This window comes from Pleurodeles waltl, chromosome 7 (assembly GCF_031143425.1).
Source record: "Pleurodeles waltl isolate 20211129_DDA chromosome 7, aPleWal1.hap1.20221129, whole genome shotgun sequence".
In the NCBI taxonomy this organism is placed as follows: Eukaryota; Metazoa; Chordata; class Amphibia; order Caudata; family Salamandridae; genus Pleurodeles; species Pleurodeles waltl.
The window spans coordinates 1,022,591,880-1,022,611,066 of NC_090446.1; the positions used below are offsets into that span (position 1 = coordinate 1,022,591,880).

Consider the following 19,187-nt stretch of genomic DNA (forward strand, 5'->3'; position numbering starts at 1 on the left):
GAGAGCCATGTTTATTTGATGAAGACTATGTCAGAGTTGGGGGTTGTAATAAGATCTTGAATTTCACAAGCTTAGTACACGGAGTGGTAAAAGAAAAAAAGATTCAACAGTGCAATTTCAGCCTATCTGAGGTTGAACCTTTGTGACTTTTGTTAAACCTCTCATCAGATTTATCAGGAAGGAATAATAGGATGGTATCAAATTTTGTCAAATAAGGAATGTTATGTGTATTGGTAAGGTGCACTATCCCCTGTGAGGGTATTCTGGTGACAAGCGTGTGTGTGTGCTTTGACTTGCCTAGGGGTCAGTCGGGTTTTTGAAAAGCCAAAGCCAGGTCTTCAGCTTCTTGTGGAATTCAGGTAGATAGGAGGAGCCAATGATGTGGAGTGGCAGGTTGCTCCACACTTAAGAAGTGATATAGGAGAATGATCATCCTCCTGAATTGATTCTGTTTATACAGGGGATGTGTGTGAGTAAGAGTCCTCTGGAGCAGAGGTGGTGGAAGGAGATGAAATTGTTCAGGTCAGTGGGGACTGGGTTGTGTAGTGCCTTGAATGTATGTGTGAGGAGCTTGAAATCAGCACCCTTGTGTATCGCAGCGCCCCTTTGAGGTATTACGGATGTTCTGTGTGCAAGGTCGAGGATAAGTCTGGCTGCAGTGTTCTGGATGGATTGTATTCTTCTGTTGATTTTCTTGGTGACTCCAGCTAAAAGATGTTTCCATAGACCAACTTGGTTGTGACTCGGGCATACGTGACAGTTTTTTCTGGTGTTGCTTTGGAGCCATTTGAAGATCTTCCTCAGCATCTTTATGTCATGGTGTGCAAGCAGGATGCAGTGATGGTGTTGATTTGTGTGGTCATGTCCGGTTTGCTGTCAGTGTTGATTCCCAGGTTCCTGTCACGGGTGTTCGTGTAGGTCTAAGTTCGTCTGGCTCCCAGTTGGAGTCTCATGGTGAGATGTTCTTGCTGAAGATCCCTGCGTCTGTCATTTTGGTGTTGAGCTTTAGGCAGTTGTTGGGTTTTATCCTTTTAGTGACTTTGTTCATGCAGGCATTGAACTTGTTTCTTGTGTTGAGGGTCTTGTCCGAGAGGGTGAGTATGAGTCGCGTGCCGTTGGTGTAGGAAAGGATGTTGATGTCATGTGCACTGATGACGCTGGCTAGAGGGATCATGTATGCATTGAAGAGGGTGCAGCTGAGGCATGAACTCTAATACACTCCACTTAAGAGTTTGTGGACTTCAGAGGAGTAAGGTGATAGGCTGACAGCTTGTGTTTTGTTGGTTAAGAACAAGCAGATTCCGCTGAGAGCACTTCCTTGGATGCCAATCTTGTGCAGATGCCCAATGAAGACGGGGTGTGAGACCCTGTTGAATGCTGCAGAGAGGTGCAGGAGAATGAGGGGCAGATGGGTCTCAGCTCTCAAGGATCATGTAGATTATGTCTGTGGCAGCAATAAGTGCTGTTTCTGTGCTGTGGTTTGGCCTGAATCTGAACTGCATGTGTTGAGAATCTGGTAGTTGCTGAGGTGGTCGATTGTTTAGTTCCCTAACATTTTAGCTGGGTGTGGTAGGAGAGAGCTGGGTCTATAGCTGGAGAGCACGGCTGGGTTAGCGGATGCTTTCTTGAACAGGGCTATGACAGTGGCATGTTTCCACCAGATGTCCCGAAATCTGGTGACATAAGCCTACCCTGTAATTATATGCGCAGGAAGGCTTATTATTATCTAGATTTCTGGGAGTGGAGAACATCATACCTCTGGAGGGCTTCTGTACCCCAGATGTGTCTCTCTGCTGGAATCCTCCTCTCTAAAAATAAACACTATGGGACCTAACTTATGATTTTAGCTTGATACAGTGAAAAGCTACTGTGTTATGTCCTTAGGAGCCTGGGGACGATTGCTGGGCAGACAAAAAAGCACCTGGCACTTGTGCCCACTGAGCAGTCGGAGAATGTACGGACTGAATCCCAGGAAAGTGGCTGCAGAGCAATTTAAATTACAGTGCTTTTTAAAACAGTGGCACAGAGGAAAAAAATGTGCAATGTACAACAAAGCTAGGCAAAGATGTGATTTCTAGAGTGCTAAACAAAATGAGGCATTACTATAGTGAGTCCATGCAAAGGCTTGTGACAACATCGTAGGGCGGAATTGAAGATGCCTTTATGTGTGGTACCTTGACTTGTTCTTCATTTGCACTCCAGTTGCTTGCAGTGGTGTTTCTTCAGCCTGATTTCCTATGTGTACCAGCTGGCCTGTGGTTGGGCTCCTGCTGTTAGGTTGCACTTAAGGAGAGTCCAGGTATTGATGTATGTCGGTATCTAACTGTTGAGGTTCTTGATGGCTTTCAGCAAGTTGCTGGTGTGCAGGGCTGGTGTGCGAAGAGGATGTAAGTCCTCTTCTGTGATGGTTTGATGTCTGATATTGCGGGATAGGTATGGTGAAATTGACCAGGGCATGATTTGTCCAGGTCATAGTTGATGGGTTGTTGGCTGTAATACTAATAATTGAGAAAATTGTGTCTAATAGGTGTCCGACAGTGTGAGTTAGTTTGGTAATGTGCTGCATGAGTCAGCGGTTTCCAATTTTTTCTAGAAGCATCGTAGAGTTTGGGTCAATGTGGTGTTCTAGGTGAAAGTCCCGCAGGGTAATTAGGGTGCTGGTATTGATGATGAAGGGTGCGACAAAGTCAGTGACATAGCTGGCAAAATTGGTGCAAGTTCCTGGTGGCCCGTATACGAGGTTTCAACTCTTGGAGAAGTTGGCTATGATGCATATCTTGAACTGCAGGTGTTCCATGTTGCTGGTGGGGGGTGTCAGTGTTGGCAGTGTAGCTGATGGTATCTTTAAATATGATGACACCACCTGCAGGCTTGTGCAGACTGTCTTGGCTGGCAATCTTGTACCCGGTGGGGATGGCTGTAGCAACATCTGGAACAGAGGCTGGGTTTAGCCATGCTTCTGCGAGGAAGCGCAGGTCTGGAGAGTGGACATGCAACAAGTCCCATATCTCAGTGGTGTGTTTGGTGAGTGTTAGAAATGGGGTTTTTGGTTGGCAGTCAGGTTACCCTCTTTCCAAGCAAGAACCCTCACTCTAGTCATGGTATGTCACACACAATCCAAAATTAGCCTGTGCCCACCCTCTGGTAGCTTGGCACGAGCAGTCAGGCTTAACTTAGAAGGCAATGTGTAAAGTATTTGTGCAATAAATCATACAATACCACAATATAGCACCACAAAAATACACCACACAGTGTTTAGAAAAATATATAATATTTATCAGGAAGATTGTAGGTCAAAACGAATAAAGATGCAATGTGAAATTGTAGAGATATCACTGGAAAGTGATATAAAGTGTCTTAAGTCTTTAAAAAGCAAACAAAGTCTCTTTCAAGCACAAAGTACCTGGTTTGGAGTGGAAAATCTCTGCAAAGGGCCGCAGAAGAAGAGATACGTGGAAAAATGGTGTGTGCGTCGATTTCTCCCCAGCACACACAGATTTGCGTCGTTATTTTTCACGCGGGGAAGTCGTGCGTCGTTTTCCGGGACACGGACAGTCTCTTTCTGTGGGTTGCAGGGATTACCAGATGTCCCGGGGTCTGTGCGTGGATTCTCCTGCTTGTTTTCCGGCTGGCGTCGCGTCGATTTCCCCTCTGGAAGTCGGGCAGCATTGTCCTTGCGAGGCCATGCGTCGAAGTTCCGGTCGCCCCGAAGGCGTCGCGTCGATCAGCGCCGGTGTGCGGCATTTTTCTCGCCGCAGAACAAGCTGTGCACGAAAAGTCCAAATGAAAAAGAGAAGTCTTTTTGGTCCTGAGACTTCAGGGAACAGGAGGCAAGCTCTATCCAAGCCCTTGGAGAGCACTTTTACAGCCAGACAAGAGTTCAGCAAGGCAGCAGGCCAACAGCAAGGCAGCAGTCCTTTGGAGAAAGCAGACAGGTGAGTCCTTTGAGCAGCCAGGCAGTTCTTCTTGGCAGGATGTAGTTTCTGGTTCAGGTTTCTTCTCCAGCAAGTGTCTCATGAGGTAGGGCAGAGGCCCTATTTTATACCCAAATGTGCCTTTGAAGTGGGGGAGACTTCAAAGAGTGGCTAAGAAGTGCACCAAGTCCCCTTTCAGTTCAATCCTGTCTGCCAGGGTCCCAGTTGGGGGGTGTGGCAGTCCTTTGTGTGAGAGCAGGCCCTCCACCCTCCCAGCCCAAGAAGACCCATTAAAAATGCAGATGTATGCAAGTGAGGCTGAGTACCCTGTGTTTGGAGTGTGTCTGAGTGAATGCACAAGGAGCTGTCAACTAAGCCCAGCCAGACGTGGATTGTGAGGCACAGAAAGATTTAAGTGCAAAGAAATGCTCACTTTCTAAAAGTGGCATTTCTAGAATAGTAATATCAAATCTAACTTCACCAGTCAGCAGGGTTTGGTATTACCATTCTGGCCATACTAAATATGACCTTCCTACTCCTTTCAGATCAGCAGCTACCACTTCAATATTGTATGAGGGCAGCCCCAATGTTAGCCTATGGAGGGAGCAGGCCTCACAGTAGTGCAAAAACGAATTTAGGAATTTTACACTACCAGGGCATGTAAACTACACAGGTACATGCCCTGCCTTTCACCCACACAGCACCCTGTTCTAGGGGTTACCTAGGCCACACATTAGAGGTGACTTACATGTGGAGAAAGGGGAGGTTTAGGCTTGGCAAGTACTTTTAAATGCCAAGTCGAGGTGACAGTGAAACTACACACACAGGCCTTGCAATGGCAGGCCTGGGACAAGGTAAAGGGGCTACTTAAGTGGATGGCACAACCAGTGCTGCAGGCCCACTAGTAGCATTTAATCTACAGGCCCTAGGTATATAGTGCACATTACTAGGGACTTATAAGTAAATTAAATAGTCCAATCAGGTATGATCCAAGGTTACCATGTTTAAAAGGGAGAGAGCATATGTACTTTAGCACTGGTTAGGAGTGGTAAAGTGCGCAGAGTCTAAAAGCCAGCAAAACAGAGTCCAAAAAGTGGAGGGAGGCAGGCAAAAAGTTAGGAGTGACCACCCAAAGGCATGTCAGGTCTAACAGTGAGTGAGAAGGTGTTGCGGAGGATGCATGTGAATGTGGTGTGTTGTGCAGGTGATGTGAACACAGGGCTGGTGGGTGGTAAACCGATGAACACACTTCCTGGACATATGGATGATGGGAAATGTAGTGAAGTCGCTTCCTGTAGGGTGAATGATGGGAAATTCAGTAGTTTCACTTACTATATAGATGGTTGATTGGATAAGGGAATAAAAAACAAACCAAAAATCTGATGGAGACATCCTTCCTTTAAGTCTTAAACTGCGTGCTGGAACCAGAACAGCCACCAAGAGATATCCCTTTGGATGTTGCTGAATGTACTGCTGAAAAGGATTGCTGGTTCTGCCACTTGTTTGTAAACACTTGCTCTGATTGACAGTCAACATCTTGAAATCCTGGTGTATCCAAATCCAAAATGAGGACTGACTCAGAGGTTTCACTGGTAACCCTCCATGTGATCCCCCATTCAGTAGAATCATTTTTGTGCGGGTGTTCAAACATGGTTTAGAGTAGCTTTAAAGCCATAGGTGGGGGAAAGGGGCAAAACCCATCAGGATCCACAGTGTATCCGTATAGGGAAGGAGAGCCTCTGTTACCTAGTGGTGCAAGTTTAGATTAGATGCAGGACACAGGGAAACCCGATGTAATTGACATCATAGGAAGATCTCTAGCTATCATGTTTGGTGTAATATGATATGTTACTTAATGGACTTTATCAAACCAGTACACCAAGGAATTCACTGGCTCAGCTGAAATGTCCACGGCACGGACTGGATGCAGCACTGCAGAGCTGACCAGAGTTTAAACTATTATCAGTGCTTTAAATATTTCACCCTATCATCACACCCTGAAATCGGAAATCTTCCTGTTAGTCCCTGTGCCTCACTTTCAGCATGTTTTATAAGGCCATCGCAGCATAGCCACTGCAGTCGGGTCACCATAGTGCCTATTTCTATATTGCTTCTTCTCCGCATATGGACCTTTGACATGTGATACGATTGGATTACTTTAAGAAGCCACTGGAAAGCAGAGGGCACAGAAAAGGATGCAGAACTGTGTTGCTTAGCACATCATTTAGAAAGGTGTTCCCCACTCACTGAGACAAGTCTTACTTTCTCATGGGAATGGATGAGGGAAATAAGGAATTCTAAACATACCAAAAGATAAGGGTAATGATAAGATCTACCAAGCTAGATAATCTTTGAAGGGTAGGGAGGACTTGGTAAGCAAAGCAGTGCATCCTGTAGCTCGATGTAGACAATATACTTCCACTACCACAGGGCCATTTTTTGAGGACCCACAATCTTTTTAGTTCCCATTCTGACCAGAGCTTACCGCTTCCTGAAGATTTCAACGGTGATTTTATGACAATGGCAGTTTATACATGAACTTCCAAGAGGCCAGTGGGCTTCATAATTCCCATGATATAGGGTTAACTCTCGCCCCCCCATGCCACCAAACGGAAGAGCGAATCCTTTTACTGTGGTATTTCAATATGCTGCTGATGACCTAGACCTACGACTGCCTACTGTTGAAGTTAAAACAAATGTCCTTACATAAGTTCTGCAACATGGGCCCCCTTCTTCTGAGCCATTACTACCATTCAGTGAAAACCTAACTGAAATTCTGATGGGCTCTTGGTCTAAACTTTGCATTTGCCAGCTTGTGAACAGAGAGGCGGCAAAATATGACACTGCTGTCCAAACTTCCATCAGCTTGGTGAATCCTAATTTATACCCTAGGACCCCAATCAATAGGGAATCAAAGAGGATTGAGGCACTTGGAAAACAGATATTCTCTTTGGATTGTCTAGCCTTCAGGTCAGTCAACGTCGTTTGTCTATTAGGCCAATAAATGCATGATCTCTAGGACATGACCAGGAAGATGTTGCTAGCAGTTCCAAAAGAATATAGGCCATCCCTGGCTCACACCATTTTAGATGGCTAGGATGCAGCGAAATATGTAATTTGTGCAGGCCTCAACACTACTAATTGCATGGTGCGTGCCTTCGGCACCCATGGGGTGCTTAATCTCCATGCATCCATATGTGGATGCTGACAATAGGTTTTTCAGGAGGTGTGCAGGCATCCCTTATGGATATACCTTTTGATGGATCCCGCCTGTTTGACGAAAAAGCTGACAAGGCCATTGAACATTTTAAGGAGGGTGGGCAACAGTGCATTCTTTAGGCCTCTTAATTCCTTTTGTCTTTTTGGTGTCTAGTCCAGAGGGTTGGTGTACAGGCATCGCCAGAACCTTTCTCCCTCCCTCCCTACAGCAGTCACCCTAGTCCTTTTTTTTTTTTAAGTTGTGGAGGCTGGCACAGTGCAGGTCACTAACCAGTCTTCTTCCCCTGTGGTATTGGTTTCTAAGCCACTTTATTTTCATATTAGTTGGGAGGCAGGATTGAACAATTCCTCTCACGGTTGCAATCCATCACATCCAAGAAATGGATCCTCCAGAATGCTCATTAGGGCTTTGCCCCTTCTTTCCTTTCTCGCCCACTACAGCTTGCTCACAGAGTGGCTGCCAGAGGAGTACCATTCCATTTTACTGCAAGATGTGCCAGTTCTACTATCAAAAGGGGGCAGAAAGAAGTTTCTGGACTCGGAAATAAGAATGGGTCATTACTCCCACTATTTCCCTCATCCTGAATAAGGATGGAGGCCTCGTTCCTTCTTTTAAATCAACGCACTCTGTTTATTTTCATATGGAAAGACAGATTCAGAATGCTCATGCTGGCCAAGTTCAGTCTGCCTTGGATCCGGGCGACTAGATGGTTTAGTGGACCAGCAGGACACATTTCGGTTTGCGATTCAGGGTAGGCTAAGAGTATTTTCTGTTTGCCTTGCTCCCCTTCAGCCTTATAAGTGTCTCTCGGGTGTTAACAAAATTGATGGTGGTGATTGCCACCTACCTTCAGAAGTTGAGAATACCAGTTTTCCCCCACCTTGAAGACTGGCTGTTGAAGGCATGCTCGTCAAGTCATTAGGGGACCACCTCCAGATAACAGCATACCTCCTCCTAATTTTGCTGGGGATGTCAATCAGCAAGCCAATGGTGCAAAAGCTTCCTTTTATATGAGCTGTCTTGGACGAGGTGCTGATATCTCCTTCGCAGTGAGTCCAGGACATTCTGGCTTTGTCCCCGATGTTTCAACCTCTGCCCTGGATCTTAGTGGTCTGGGCCATCCACCTAGCATTGAAGGCCTTCCTGCCATCCATCAAGGGGACGCCGGTGCGGGTTCTCACAGACAACAGTATCGCCATGTGGTATTGTAACAAGCGGGGTGGAGTGGAGTCCTTGGTCCTGTGCCAAGAGGCTCTGCACCTTTGCAGTTGGGTAGAGCGTCACAACATTTTCCTGACTTTAACTCATCTGGTGACATTATTGAATTTCACGGTAGACAAGCTCAGCCGGTGTGCCTGGCAGATCGCGAATGGTTGTTGTAGCCTGAGGTGGCACAGGTCATTCTCTAGTAGTGGGGAGAACCATGGCTGGATCCAGTATTCCAAACGTGCAGTGTTAAAACCTTTGAGCATTAGCATTTCTGCAAAAGCTCCCTGTAGGAGATTCATTCTGTTTAGAGAAGAGCGTCGGACTCCTGTGCACATTTATGTCTCTGTGTTACTCTGCCCTGATTTCTGAAGAAGATCAGGAATGACAGGGCCCAAGTCATTCTAGTGACTCTGGGTTGGGCCATGAAAGTGTGGTGTTTGGATCTTTTGCACATGAGCATTTGTCCTCCAATAAAGCTATCCCTTCAGGGGGATCATCTATCATAGCAGCAAGGCAGGAGTCAGCACCTGAGCTGTGCAATCTACATCTCCATGCTTAGAGATTGAGATGTAGCAGTTGGCTGTGTTCGATTTACCACCTGAGGTTATGGATGTCATCCTCGGTGCCAGTCTTCCCTCTATAAAGTATGTTTGTGCTGGTACACATTTGTGGACTGAAGTGGAGTTGGCAGGACAGATCCCCTTGAAAGCCAAACTGTTGCATGTTTTGTTTGATTTGTCTTTGACTCATCACGGTTGTACAGTGAAGTGAAAATTAAAGAAGAATTTTGAGACAACATTCATTTGGAGAGGGTGATCAGGAACAGGGAAAAACCGACTTGTAGCATAGGTAACCATCACTGATAAACAAAATGGACTCGGAATCGCCATCTGCGGAATGTAATGAACTAAAGAAGATGTACAATAGTAGGAACTTCTTCCTTACAAATGGGGTAGGGACACCTGACCTAGAACCATTTGTCCCTCTGAGATACAAAGAACTCTCCTGGTAATCAAAGAAACTGGACACAGGGACAGTCTTGTTAGATGAGCTAATATTTCCAAACAGAGTAAATCTACATCGTGAAGCTTGCAGAAGAGAAGCAGGAGCACTCGCTAAGAAGCTTCAAAAGGAAAAGAAAGTAAGCACTTTGGCAGCGCCAGGAGAAATTAGAAGTACACTGCCTCAGTAGAAGTTAGTAGACAAGTAGATGTAAAGAGCCACCTCCAGTTGGACAAAGAGTGCCCAAAACCAAAAACAGGACTCTTCAAGACTCAGAGAGAAGATATCAGAAAGTGGCTTGTAAAGGCCACATGTGTCTTACCAGTAGAAGATCCTAACAAATTACTATCTTGTATAGCTGAAACTTAATCAAAAGGGACGACTCAGAGTGTGGGTAGATAAAAGAATACAGGATGCACTCAGAGAGCATGTAAGTTTATTTCTCCCTCCATCCTAAACATAGCTCCGCAGCTTGCCAACTCCTTTCTTATTGAAAGAAGAGATCAACAAATCTTTGGAAACCAGACCTTATAAAGGAGAATGCCAGGATGGCCAGAAGGTGTCAAATGAAGCAATCCAGAACAGGTTTAGTCTGAGCCCTTCAATATACCACCATGAGTAGTCTTCTGGCACATGTTCAATAACGGGATCAAAGCTCAATCCTGATTAGGACCCCAAGTGAATCCCACAATAAAAATGATTTCCTGGAATGTAGCTGAACTTGGAGAGAAGGGTCGGGTCAGAGGTAAAAATATATTCTTTGAGGAATGTGACATCAGCCTATTGCAGGGACATGGCATCTAACCCAATTAGGATTGCAAGGATTTGAAACCACTAACCTGCCAGTGACAGGAAATAAAGTTGGGTGGAATTCTGGAGGCCTTCAAGTTAGCTGTCTTCTGGAAACAGTAAGAGTTCAGACCTTACTTATTTGGGTATAACTTTCTCTGCATCTAATTCCTGGAAAGAGAGAAGTACTCTGGGGAGATTGATGCTGTTGCCAAGGAGATTCCTCGCTTCCAAAAGCAATAGTTCTATCTAACATACTAACCTTATCGGAAACAAGAAGAAACTTGATTGATCTCCATCTAAGTTGCAGAATTATGGTTGAATATGGAAAGAAAAATGCCTTGGTAACCTCCTGGAGGAAATTGTTGAATTCCTTGGGCCAGACACTGATGTCAACACCAACAGCTGCAAACAAGTGATTGGATACACAGCTAGGTGCACAACAGCATGTTTATCCCATCTGATAAACCTATGTTCACAAAAATACTTCAGTTCGAATAATAAAGCTGCTAAGAGCGACCAAGTGGCCCAAGAAGCAGAACAAATAATTGTACCATTGCATGTGTTCCTCTCTTTTGGACTCAAATCTAGTCAGGCAGTCTAGGAACTTGCATTCAACGTATAATAGTTACTTAATTTCCAAAAAATAGCATGAAAATGTGCAAATGTTTAAAACATTCTATGCATTAAGGATTTTGAGCTGCTTCCCCAACAACAAGTATATCTCTCGACCTTTCAAGGCACAGATGAGGGCAGAGTCTTAGTTCTGGCAAGGACAACTTGCTGGACTCCCATAAACAGAGTCACATTTGGGACAAGATAGCTCAGTCAGAACGTCTTTGTAATGGAAAGTTGAAACATGATACCCATTCTCGCAGTGTGAATAGAACTGCATGAACAGAGAGATATTTCTTGATGAAGCAGTGAGAACAATACAAATTGAATATCCCTGTAGGACAATCGATCACGAGGGATCCCAGAAAGTGGTGTTTTTTTTCTTAAAGCAACCCCGAAAGTCAGACGCAAACATTGTTTTCTTGGCCACAACTTCAGAGGATTCGGCGTAATCATTAAGGCATTACCTATCTCTGTATTTTGTAAATGCTCAGAGAAGGGCTACAAACGCTAGCACTAGACAAGCATTTTAATACAGATGGGCTCACTTCTCTCCTTATTTTGCCTCTTCCTTATTGCATCACTAAGCTGTCAGTCTCACTATGGGCCTGCAGTAGTATTTCTTTAATTGTCAAAACGTTCTTTACTGGTTTTTGCACATATCAAATAATGATGATAAGATTGTCTACATCGGATCCCAATAGCATATAGCAGAATAGCTAGTTTGGGTAACAGTTTCCGTTATGTGACGGTATCTCCAAATGAAACAACACAGATTCACCTTACAATTCTGGCAATCATGACGCACAATAGAAAATCTTTTTTACTCAATAACTTCCCCCACCTGCCCAAGCAATGATGCTTAAACTGACGTACATGAGTGTGTCATGATCATGCACATATGAAATGGCATTAGGTGAGGAAGACCGAAGAGAGGCTTGAGTGTGGGGACAGGGATACAGTTTCTAGGAGGGCCCGGTAATAGTGTGCACCATTTGAATTGAAAAAGGTGAAGTGCTGTCGTTCGTTTAGGGCTCAGTAGTATTTCTTGTGCCTCAGTCCACACTGTAGCAACACAAAAACAGGACATGGAATAAAAGAACACAGTCACAAAGACTTGAAATTTAGTATAGCATCTAGCAGATATGATTCAGTGTTCCCATGTCTAATGTCCTCAGAATCATTTTTCTTTTTATACCCTTCATTTTCCATTGTAATTCAGACCCTGGGCACACTCCAGATGTAACTCTTTCCTCCCCTCAGCTCAATTTGCTGTGTTAATTTTATTTATATTTTTATGCCTCAATAAATGTTTTTGACATTTTGTATGCAAAGGTTTAAATCACCAAAATAAAAGTGTAAAAAAAGTTTTAGCAAGAAACATGTTGCAAGATCCAGGTATTTATTTATGTACCTAGTTAAACTACGCTGTGACTTTGTGAATAGGCATGGCTTGAGGCACTCAAATTTTTAATGACCAGGTGCACTACTACCTGTGTAAATGATAATAGAGGTTTTTGTGCCCTAACTGTAATTTTGTACTTGTCTCAGTAAAGCCCATGCTTAATACTGAATATTGTAATGTATTTTTTCTTCTTGAGTTTAATTTTTTCAACCTTGTGTTTTATTGTAGGCTCTCCTGGGTTTTGCTGTATTCAAGCTTTATTTTGATCATGTCACTACTCATGGCTGTCATTGTGACCGTGTTCTCACCTTTCCCAAAAAGCAACTACTTTTTGATATTTGCTTTATTTTTTCTATATGGTATATCATTAGTAAGTATTCCTTCTTACCTGACGGCGCATCTATTTCTAGAATTTGTAGTAGTCATTGTTGTAGATGTATTTTGTTTCCAGAATGTTTAATTGTATATTAAATATAAATATATAATGTAGGTGTGCTCTCTTACCAATGGACCTAAGGAAGTTTGTGAGGTGCAGACTGCCACACTGGGGTGGCATAGTGAGCAAAAGAACAATGGATTAAACCCAGATCTGTGACTGGGGGTTGAGTGTTTGCATTGTTCAGCACTCCGTCCATCATCCTTTTGTGTTGCTAATGTTGCCCTGAGTGGGAAGGGTATGCCCAGACGTGGGTCTCGTGCTCACTGTGCCACTGCATTCAGCCTGGCTGATGACGGGTGATAACCAGGCTGTTTTGTCGTAGGTAAATTTGATGTCTTCACAATGCATTTTGGATTCTTCCCTGTCGTGATCGCTTTCCCATCCACTAAAGTGAGGCAGTGTTTTTCTCTGGAGACTTAGTAGAACACTGGGTGGTAAAAAATCTGTGGCTGCCTGCCGATTCCAGGGCTTCCCCTCACTGAAATGTGTTTTTTAAGCAAAGTTTCTGGGTGAAGGAAAACTGGTGAGGGCCACGCAAGTCCTGCACCCTTGGACTCCCTGGTACTAGTATGTTAAAGTCAATCAAATTGTGGATTCAAAGCATGAATACTTATCAAAGTGTCTGAATATTAAAACCAAGCCACGGGCCCAATCCAACCAATCACTGCACTCACATTAACTTACCTCTTCCAGACAAGGGCCCATCACATTCCTACACCACAAGATGGAATAAGTTTCACTACATTTAACCACCTGTCAAGTAACCACCTCCTTCTTCCTTAACATTACCGAAGGCATGCATAACAAACCTTTACTAATGACTCCCGTGACAGCCACCCTAGGCTCAGGAAGACATGTTTTTCATGCTCCTTTAGTGCACTTACTGTGCTAAATTCAACTCCTTCATTTTGTGGATGCAAGTTGGGGGTGTGCGAGTATGCCGTACAAAGCAAGTCCTGGAACTGAGTGAGCGTATCTATCTTTGGAACTAAGGCAGATATGCCTGGGAATTCTTGCGATGTTCCCTAAATAGAAGGTCATAGGCTTTGAAAAAGGGTAGTCTTTGGCCCTAGGGGAGGCCGTGAGAATGTAGCATATGTCCCAGCCAACATTATGTGCAGTGCTGTGACTAATGTACTTGTCATACACCAAATTGAACATCTACTAGGTTCTGAAGGAGGATGAACATGAAAAGGAGGTTAAACACTGACCCATATGTGTCATTGTCGTTCTGTGCTGGGATGGCACCAATGGGATTGAATCCATAGGTGTATATGATGTACATCTGTACTACCTTTACTATATGCCTTCTACCTGTGCAATATCCCTGTGAAGGCACACCTACCATAAGCTTTCCTTACCCATTCATGTCTCTGTCCTCATCAGAGTCCTGACTAATTCTGTATAGTTACCAAGTGAACCTATACTAATTTGTGAGTGCAAATTGGGGTTGTCAGAGTATGCCATTGGAGGCCTATTCCTTGAACTGAGCGAGCATATCTACCATTGAAACTAAGGCAGACATGCTGATGAAGAAATCCTAAGGTCTCTAAATTAAAAAGTCAAACAAATATCTTGTGGGACTCATTCACCAACACTTCTACTTTTGCTTTGAAAGAGAAGCTACAAATTGAGTTTGCACACTTTCAAACAAGTAGAATTGTTGGTGAATATGTCCGACAGGAAATTAGTTTGACTTATTACACTTACTCTGGTTCTCGTTGGCAACCATGATGGTCCTTGTGTAGCATACATAAGTTCCCTATCAAGCACTTCAAAACTCGGTCATGCGTTTAACATTTTGCCACGCAGGGTACTCCGTCGCAATGTGGCATATGTTCTGTTCACTTATGTGCATATGGGGACTATAGTGCACATTAATTGAACAGAACACCTACCACGTTCTAACGGTGGCTATAGGTCTCAAGCAGGCTATAAGGAAGTCCACGATTTCCTGAAGTAGATTAAGTAAAATTCTGTGGCTGCTTGCCTAAAGAAGCAGAGGCCCATGGACATTCGGTATCCATGCACAGCCACTGAAAGGATTACCCAACGGCAGCTCCACCTCAGTCGATTTCCCATAACTTTGCTTTAGTAGTATACAACGAAAAGCAAGTAGGGACACAGAGGCCTAGTTGAGATGAGCACTGGAGACAGTAATACCGACTCTCCTTCCACTTTCCATGCTTCAAGCCCACTTTACAGCGATGACATAGACGATCCTTTTTGGGTGTTTTAGGAATGTGATCAGCATAGTGTTGCTTCTGCAGCCTTTCCACATCCTCCAGAACACATGAGGTGGAAGCTGCTGCTTGTTCTGTAATAGCAGTGAGGCTTTCAGTTGCAGACAATGGAAGTCAAGGAAAGTCATGAGTCATCCTGTGGTTGTCGGACGGTAAACAACATACCATCTGGATCAGGTGGGTAAACAGTTTCTTGTACTAAGTGTGAGTTTTACAACATGCATTGTATGGTTGAAGAACCTGTTCATTCTTGTCCACTTTGCCCATGTACTTATTGTGATCAAGTATACAGATGGGCTTGTGGATTTCGGCCATCTGACCCCAAACCTTGATGGGGGAAGTGCTCTCATTATGAATTGTAGTGAGCACGTATACATCCCGTCTAGAACTTGACTGCGAGCAGTTTGTTGGAACGCAACGCAGTACTCTGGGATTTCTGGAGCTTCTTACAAACAAGCTCCTACGGGAATCCTTTGCGGTTACAATGAACTGTACTGCAGGCCACAGTGCCAGCTTTGTAAAGCTCGCTGAACAGCTCTACTGAAAAGACATTGTCCACATAAATGTTATAACCTTTGTGAAGGAGTGGCTGCAGAAGTTCCCATACAATCTTACCAGTGACCCCTGACAAGGGAGGGCAACTTACAGGGTTTCGAGCAGAGTCCTTCCCTGTATATACTCTCAAGCTGGACACATAGCCAGAAGAGCTCTCACACAGCATGTACAGCTTTATGCCATAGCGAGCAGTTTTTCTCGCAGTGTGCTGTCTGAACAGCAGCCGTCTTTTGTACAGGATCAGTGACTCATCGACTGCTATATTCTTTCCAGGAGTATAGATCTCTGGAAACCTGGCAGGCAAATGTTCCATAAAAGGCCACATTTTAAACAACCTGTCATGGTCTGGATGGTCCTGGGGCAATGCAGCAGAATTGTCATTGAAATGCAGCATGCGATGCAGTAGCAAAAAAAAATCTCTGCTCGTATGGTGCGAAGATGGGGGTTACCCAAACCGTGCAAGTCTTCCAGTAGGACTGCAAGGTGGGTTTCTGCACCAACCTAATTTTGAGTGTAAGGCCTAAAAATATCTTCAACTCTGCCAGCGAATTGGAAGTCCACTGGCATGCCCTAGAACAGGGCCCTAGAGTGCCTCCACACTCTCTCGGAAATTGGTCTGTACGCAAATTTGTTTGCTGCACAATTTCCTGAAGGAAGTCAACATTTAAAAATAGATTGATGTAGTCGACTGGTAAAAAGTTGGCCCTACGACTTTACATCCCGCGTCACCAGTAAAAAGGTGGTATTTGGGGCTGAACTAAATCAGGGGGCTGCCAAGAGACCACTCTCTCTGTGCTTGCCACAGCTCAAACCTGCTCTCTGGGTTGGGCTAACCTGCTGTTGTCCTGCTGCACAGACTGTGCTTGCCATCACTCTGCTGGAGTAGAGGGCTTTGTCTCCTCCAGTACATGGGATGTGGAGCCCTTACCCTTCCTGGCAGGGGTGGATGGTCTCTTCCCCTTCTTTCCTGCGGATGCTGGCTCTGTCCCGTTCTTTCCTGGTGGTGCAGGCTCGTTCCTCTTCTTTCCTGGTGGTGTAGGCTCCTTCCCCTTCTTTGCTAAAAAACACATCATGTGAAGCACACCAAAACATGTAAATAATTAAATAATAAGTATAATGGATTCATAGAATTCTGTGATCAATTCAAATACAACATACCAATCATCAAGAAATGTTCCACCATGGTCTGTATGTGGCAACCAAAAACATAACAAAATAGACAAAAAAAAGAAATATTTTAATAAATACATACATATGGATTAAAAACTGCAACCCATTTTGGCCAACATATAAATATTACAATAACACTGAAATATATAAATACAGAAAACCACTAAATTGAACACCTTGCTAAACATTATAGACCTGAACCTAATTGGCTCTTATTGATACACATATTGCAACAAAACAGTCTAATCCAAGATAAGTCCATCCAAGAATTGATTCTGCTCGTAGATTATGAAATACAGCCGACACGTGTTTTGTCCTGTTACGGACTTTATCAAGGCTCCTTATGTATGGCCTTCTTCCATATCATTTCATTAAAATCATTGGATGAATAAACATATGTCTATGGTGAATATTCCTGTTATATAGATCCAAAGTTTAGAACCATGAGGTAAAAGACAACCTTCATCCAGTACTCTTCAAGTTCCTGACATGGCATAGTTACTTGTTTGCTTCACTGTGGAGAAGCAGAAAAATGCAAAAGACAGAAATCTCACACCTCACTGATAGAAAGAGCGTAGAGCTGTCACCGAGGAACTCAAGGGAGCCATCCGTCCACTGATGCAGAACGAAGGCAGAAAGGAGAAGCAAGGTGTTGTGTACGGTGTCCGGAATGGTCACCAAGCCTAGGACCACATTCTCTTCATCAAATGTACAAGCTGCAACAGAACAGCAGTCCAGTTGGTTTCCATGGCGGGTCGCTGTAGTTATATAAAAAAAAAATCTTCCCCTGCCAGAATGTACTGGAGCCTTCCCCTTCTTGCCTGGTGGTGCTGGCTCCTCTCCCTTCTTCGATGAAGAAGTGCTTCAGAATCGCTGGAAGAGTTGTCGTCGGATGGGATTCCTCCAACTGAAAAATCACTCCCAGATTCTGCCCCATTGTCCTCTCCCTCAGATGCTGTCTGTCTCTGATCCTGCCTCAGAGCTATCCTCCATAAACTGAGTTAATGCTTGAGCAGCAGTCATCCAACGAGTCACTATATCTGCTACTGGCTAAACTGTCCCTTTAAAGTACTAGCCTATGTAGAAGTGTCACAAAATTGCTCGTGGGTGTGTGTGATGTGTCCAAGAGTAAATGTTGTCACCTTACAAATTGCTCGTGGGTGTGTGTGATGTGTCCAAGAGTAAATGTTGTCACCTTACCTTCGCTTACCTTCGCTTCTTCTCTGATTCAGCAGATTCCCTGAAGACACTGAAAAAAACACACTATTAATTCACATTACCACATACCCATCATCTCAGCCTTTAGCACTGGTGGCACCCAGTGCGACAGTCATTTTTGGTGCTCTGCCGCCCAGGACCTCCTCTTCTAGTTCCTTCAGTACCACCCAGCAAAAGTGCCCCTCATATCTCCATGGCCCCACTCCACATATATTTCATTTGTTTTAAAGCACAGGTAAGGCTTTGCTGTACTAATCCACTCAGCTAAATACATGTATATCCTTTGCAGCAGGAATATAAACCATCTGCACTACTTTATGGCATCAAAACTGCCACTAGACAAAAGACATATCTATTTCTATATAGAGAATCTATCTCTCTTTACTCACTCTCTCTATGTATTTATATGTTCAATGGCATGTGTAGCAGCAGATACAAATGCAATGCATATTCTGCCATCTAGTGTTGGGCTCGGAGTGTTACAAGTTGTTTTTCTAAGAAGAAGTATTTTCGAGTCACTGGATCAAGTGACTCCTCCTCTTCGGCTCCATTGCGCATAGGCATCTGCTCCATATTAGATTGTTTTCTTTCCGCCATCGGGTTAGGACGTGTTTCTTTTCGCTCCGATAGTTTGAGTCAGAAAAGTTCTATAACTCGTTAATTCTCGTCGGTATTGTTTCGATCGCGTACCATCTCTCATCGACACTTTGGTACCGTCGGGTCAAACATCTTTACTCGCCCTTTGGGGCGCCCGCACCCAACTCAGGCCTGATCAGGCTGACCGCGTGGAAGCCTCATGGACCGGACCCCATTCAGCTTTTGTCCTCAGTGCCACGGCAAATTTTCATATACAAACCAATATCTTGTCTGTAATCTCTGTCTCCCCCCAGACCATTGAGAGGAAAATTGTGAGGCCTGCAGATCCTTCCGTTTGAAGAAAACTCTCGGAGACAGAAGAGCACGAAGACTGGAGATGGCGTCCAAGAGCACCGAACATCTCGATGTCGAGGAAGAGGGGATTATGCACACCACAGTCTCCGTCCGAGGGTCCGACTCTGAGCAGGAGTCCGAGGACGACAGACCGGTCACGGCAGGACAGCACGTGAGTACGCCTGTCCCTGTCCCAGCCAAGCCCAAACATAAGGCCTTGGGAGCGCCACTGCCGGAAGGCCATGGCTCGACCCGCAAAAAGACCTTCGGTGGCAAAGCAACAACTTCGGCACCGAAAAAGGCCATGCCACCGAAGCCTTCGGACTCGAGCCGCAGCACTGGCTCCGAAACTAGCAGACATCGAACCTTCGAGTCGAAACCTCTAAAATCACTTTCAGAGCAGTGGCCAACATCCACTCCCAGCCTTTCTATCCCAAAAAAAACAGCTTCGGAGCCGAAAAGGCCAGTTTAAACGGAG

General features: G+C 44.5%; 1 protein-coding gene across 2 annotated transcripts in view; it reads left to right on the forward strand.

Moving 5' to 3' along the window:
* The window catches only part of ABCA5 (ATP binding cassette subfamily A member 5), a 1,006,180-nt gene that overhangs the window by 239,801 nt on the left and 747,192 nt on the right, over positions 1-19,187 (forward strand). For both annotated transcript variants that reach the window (XM_069199839.1, XM_069199840.1), the window contains exon 7: positions 12,383-12,524. In XM_069199839.1, coding sequence (XP_069055940.1) covers positions 12,383-12,524 — 142 coding nt within the window. The remainder of the gene's footprint in view (positions 1-12,382; positions 12,525-19,187) is intronic.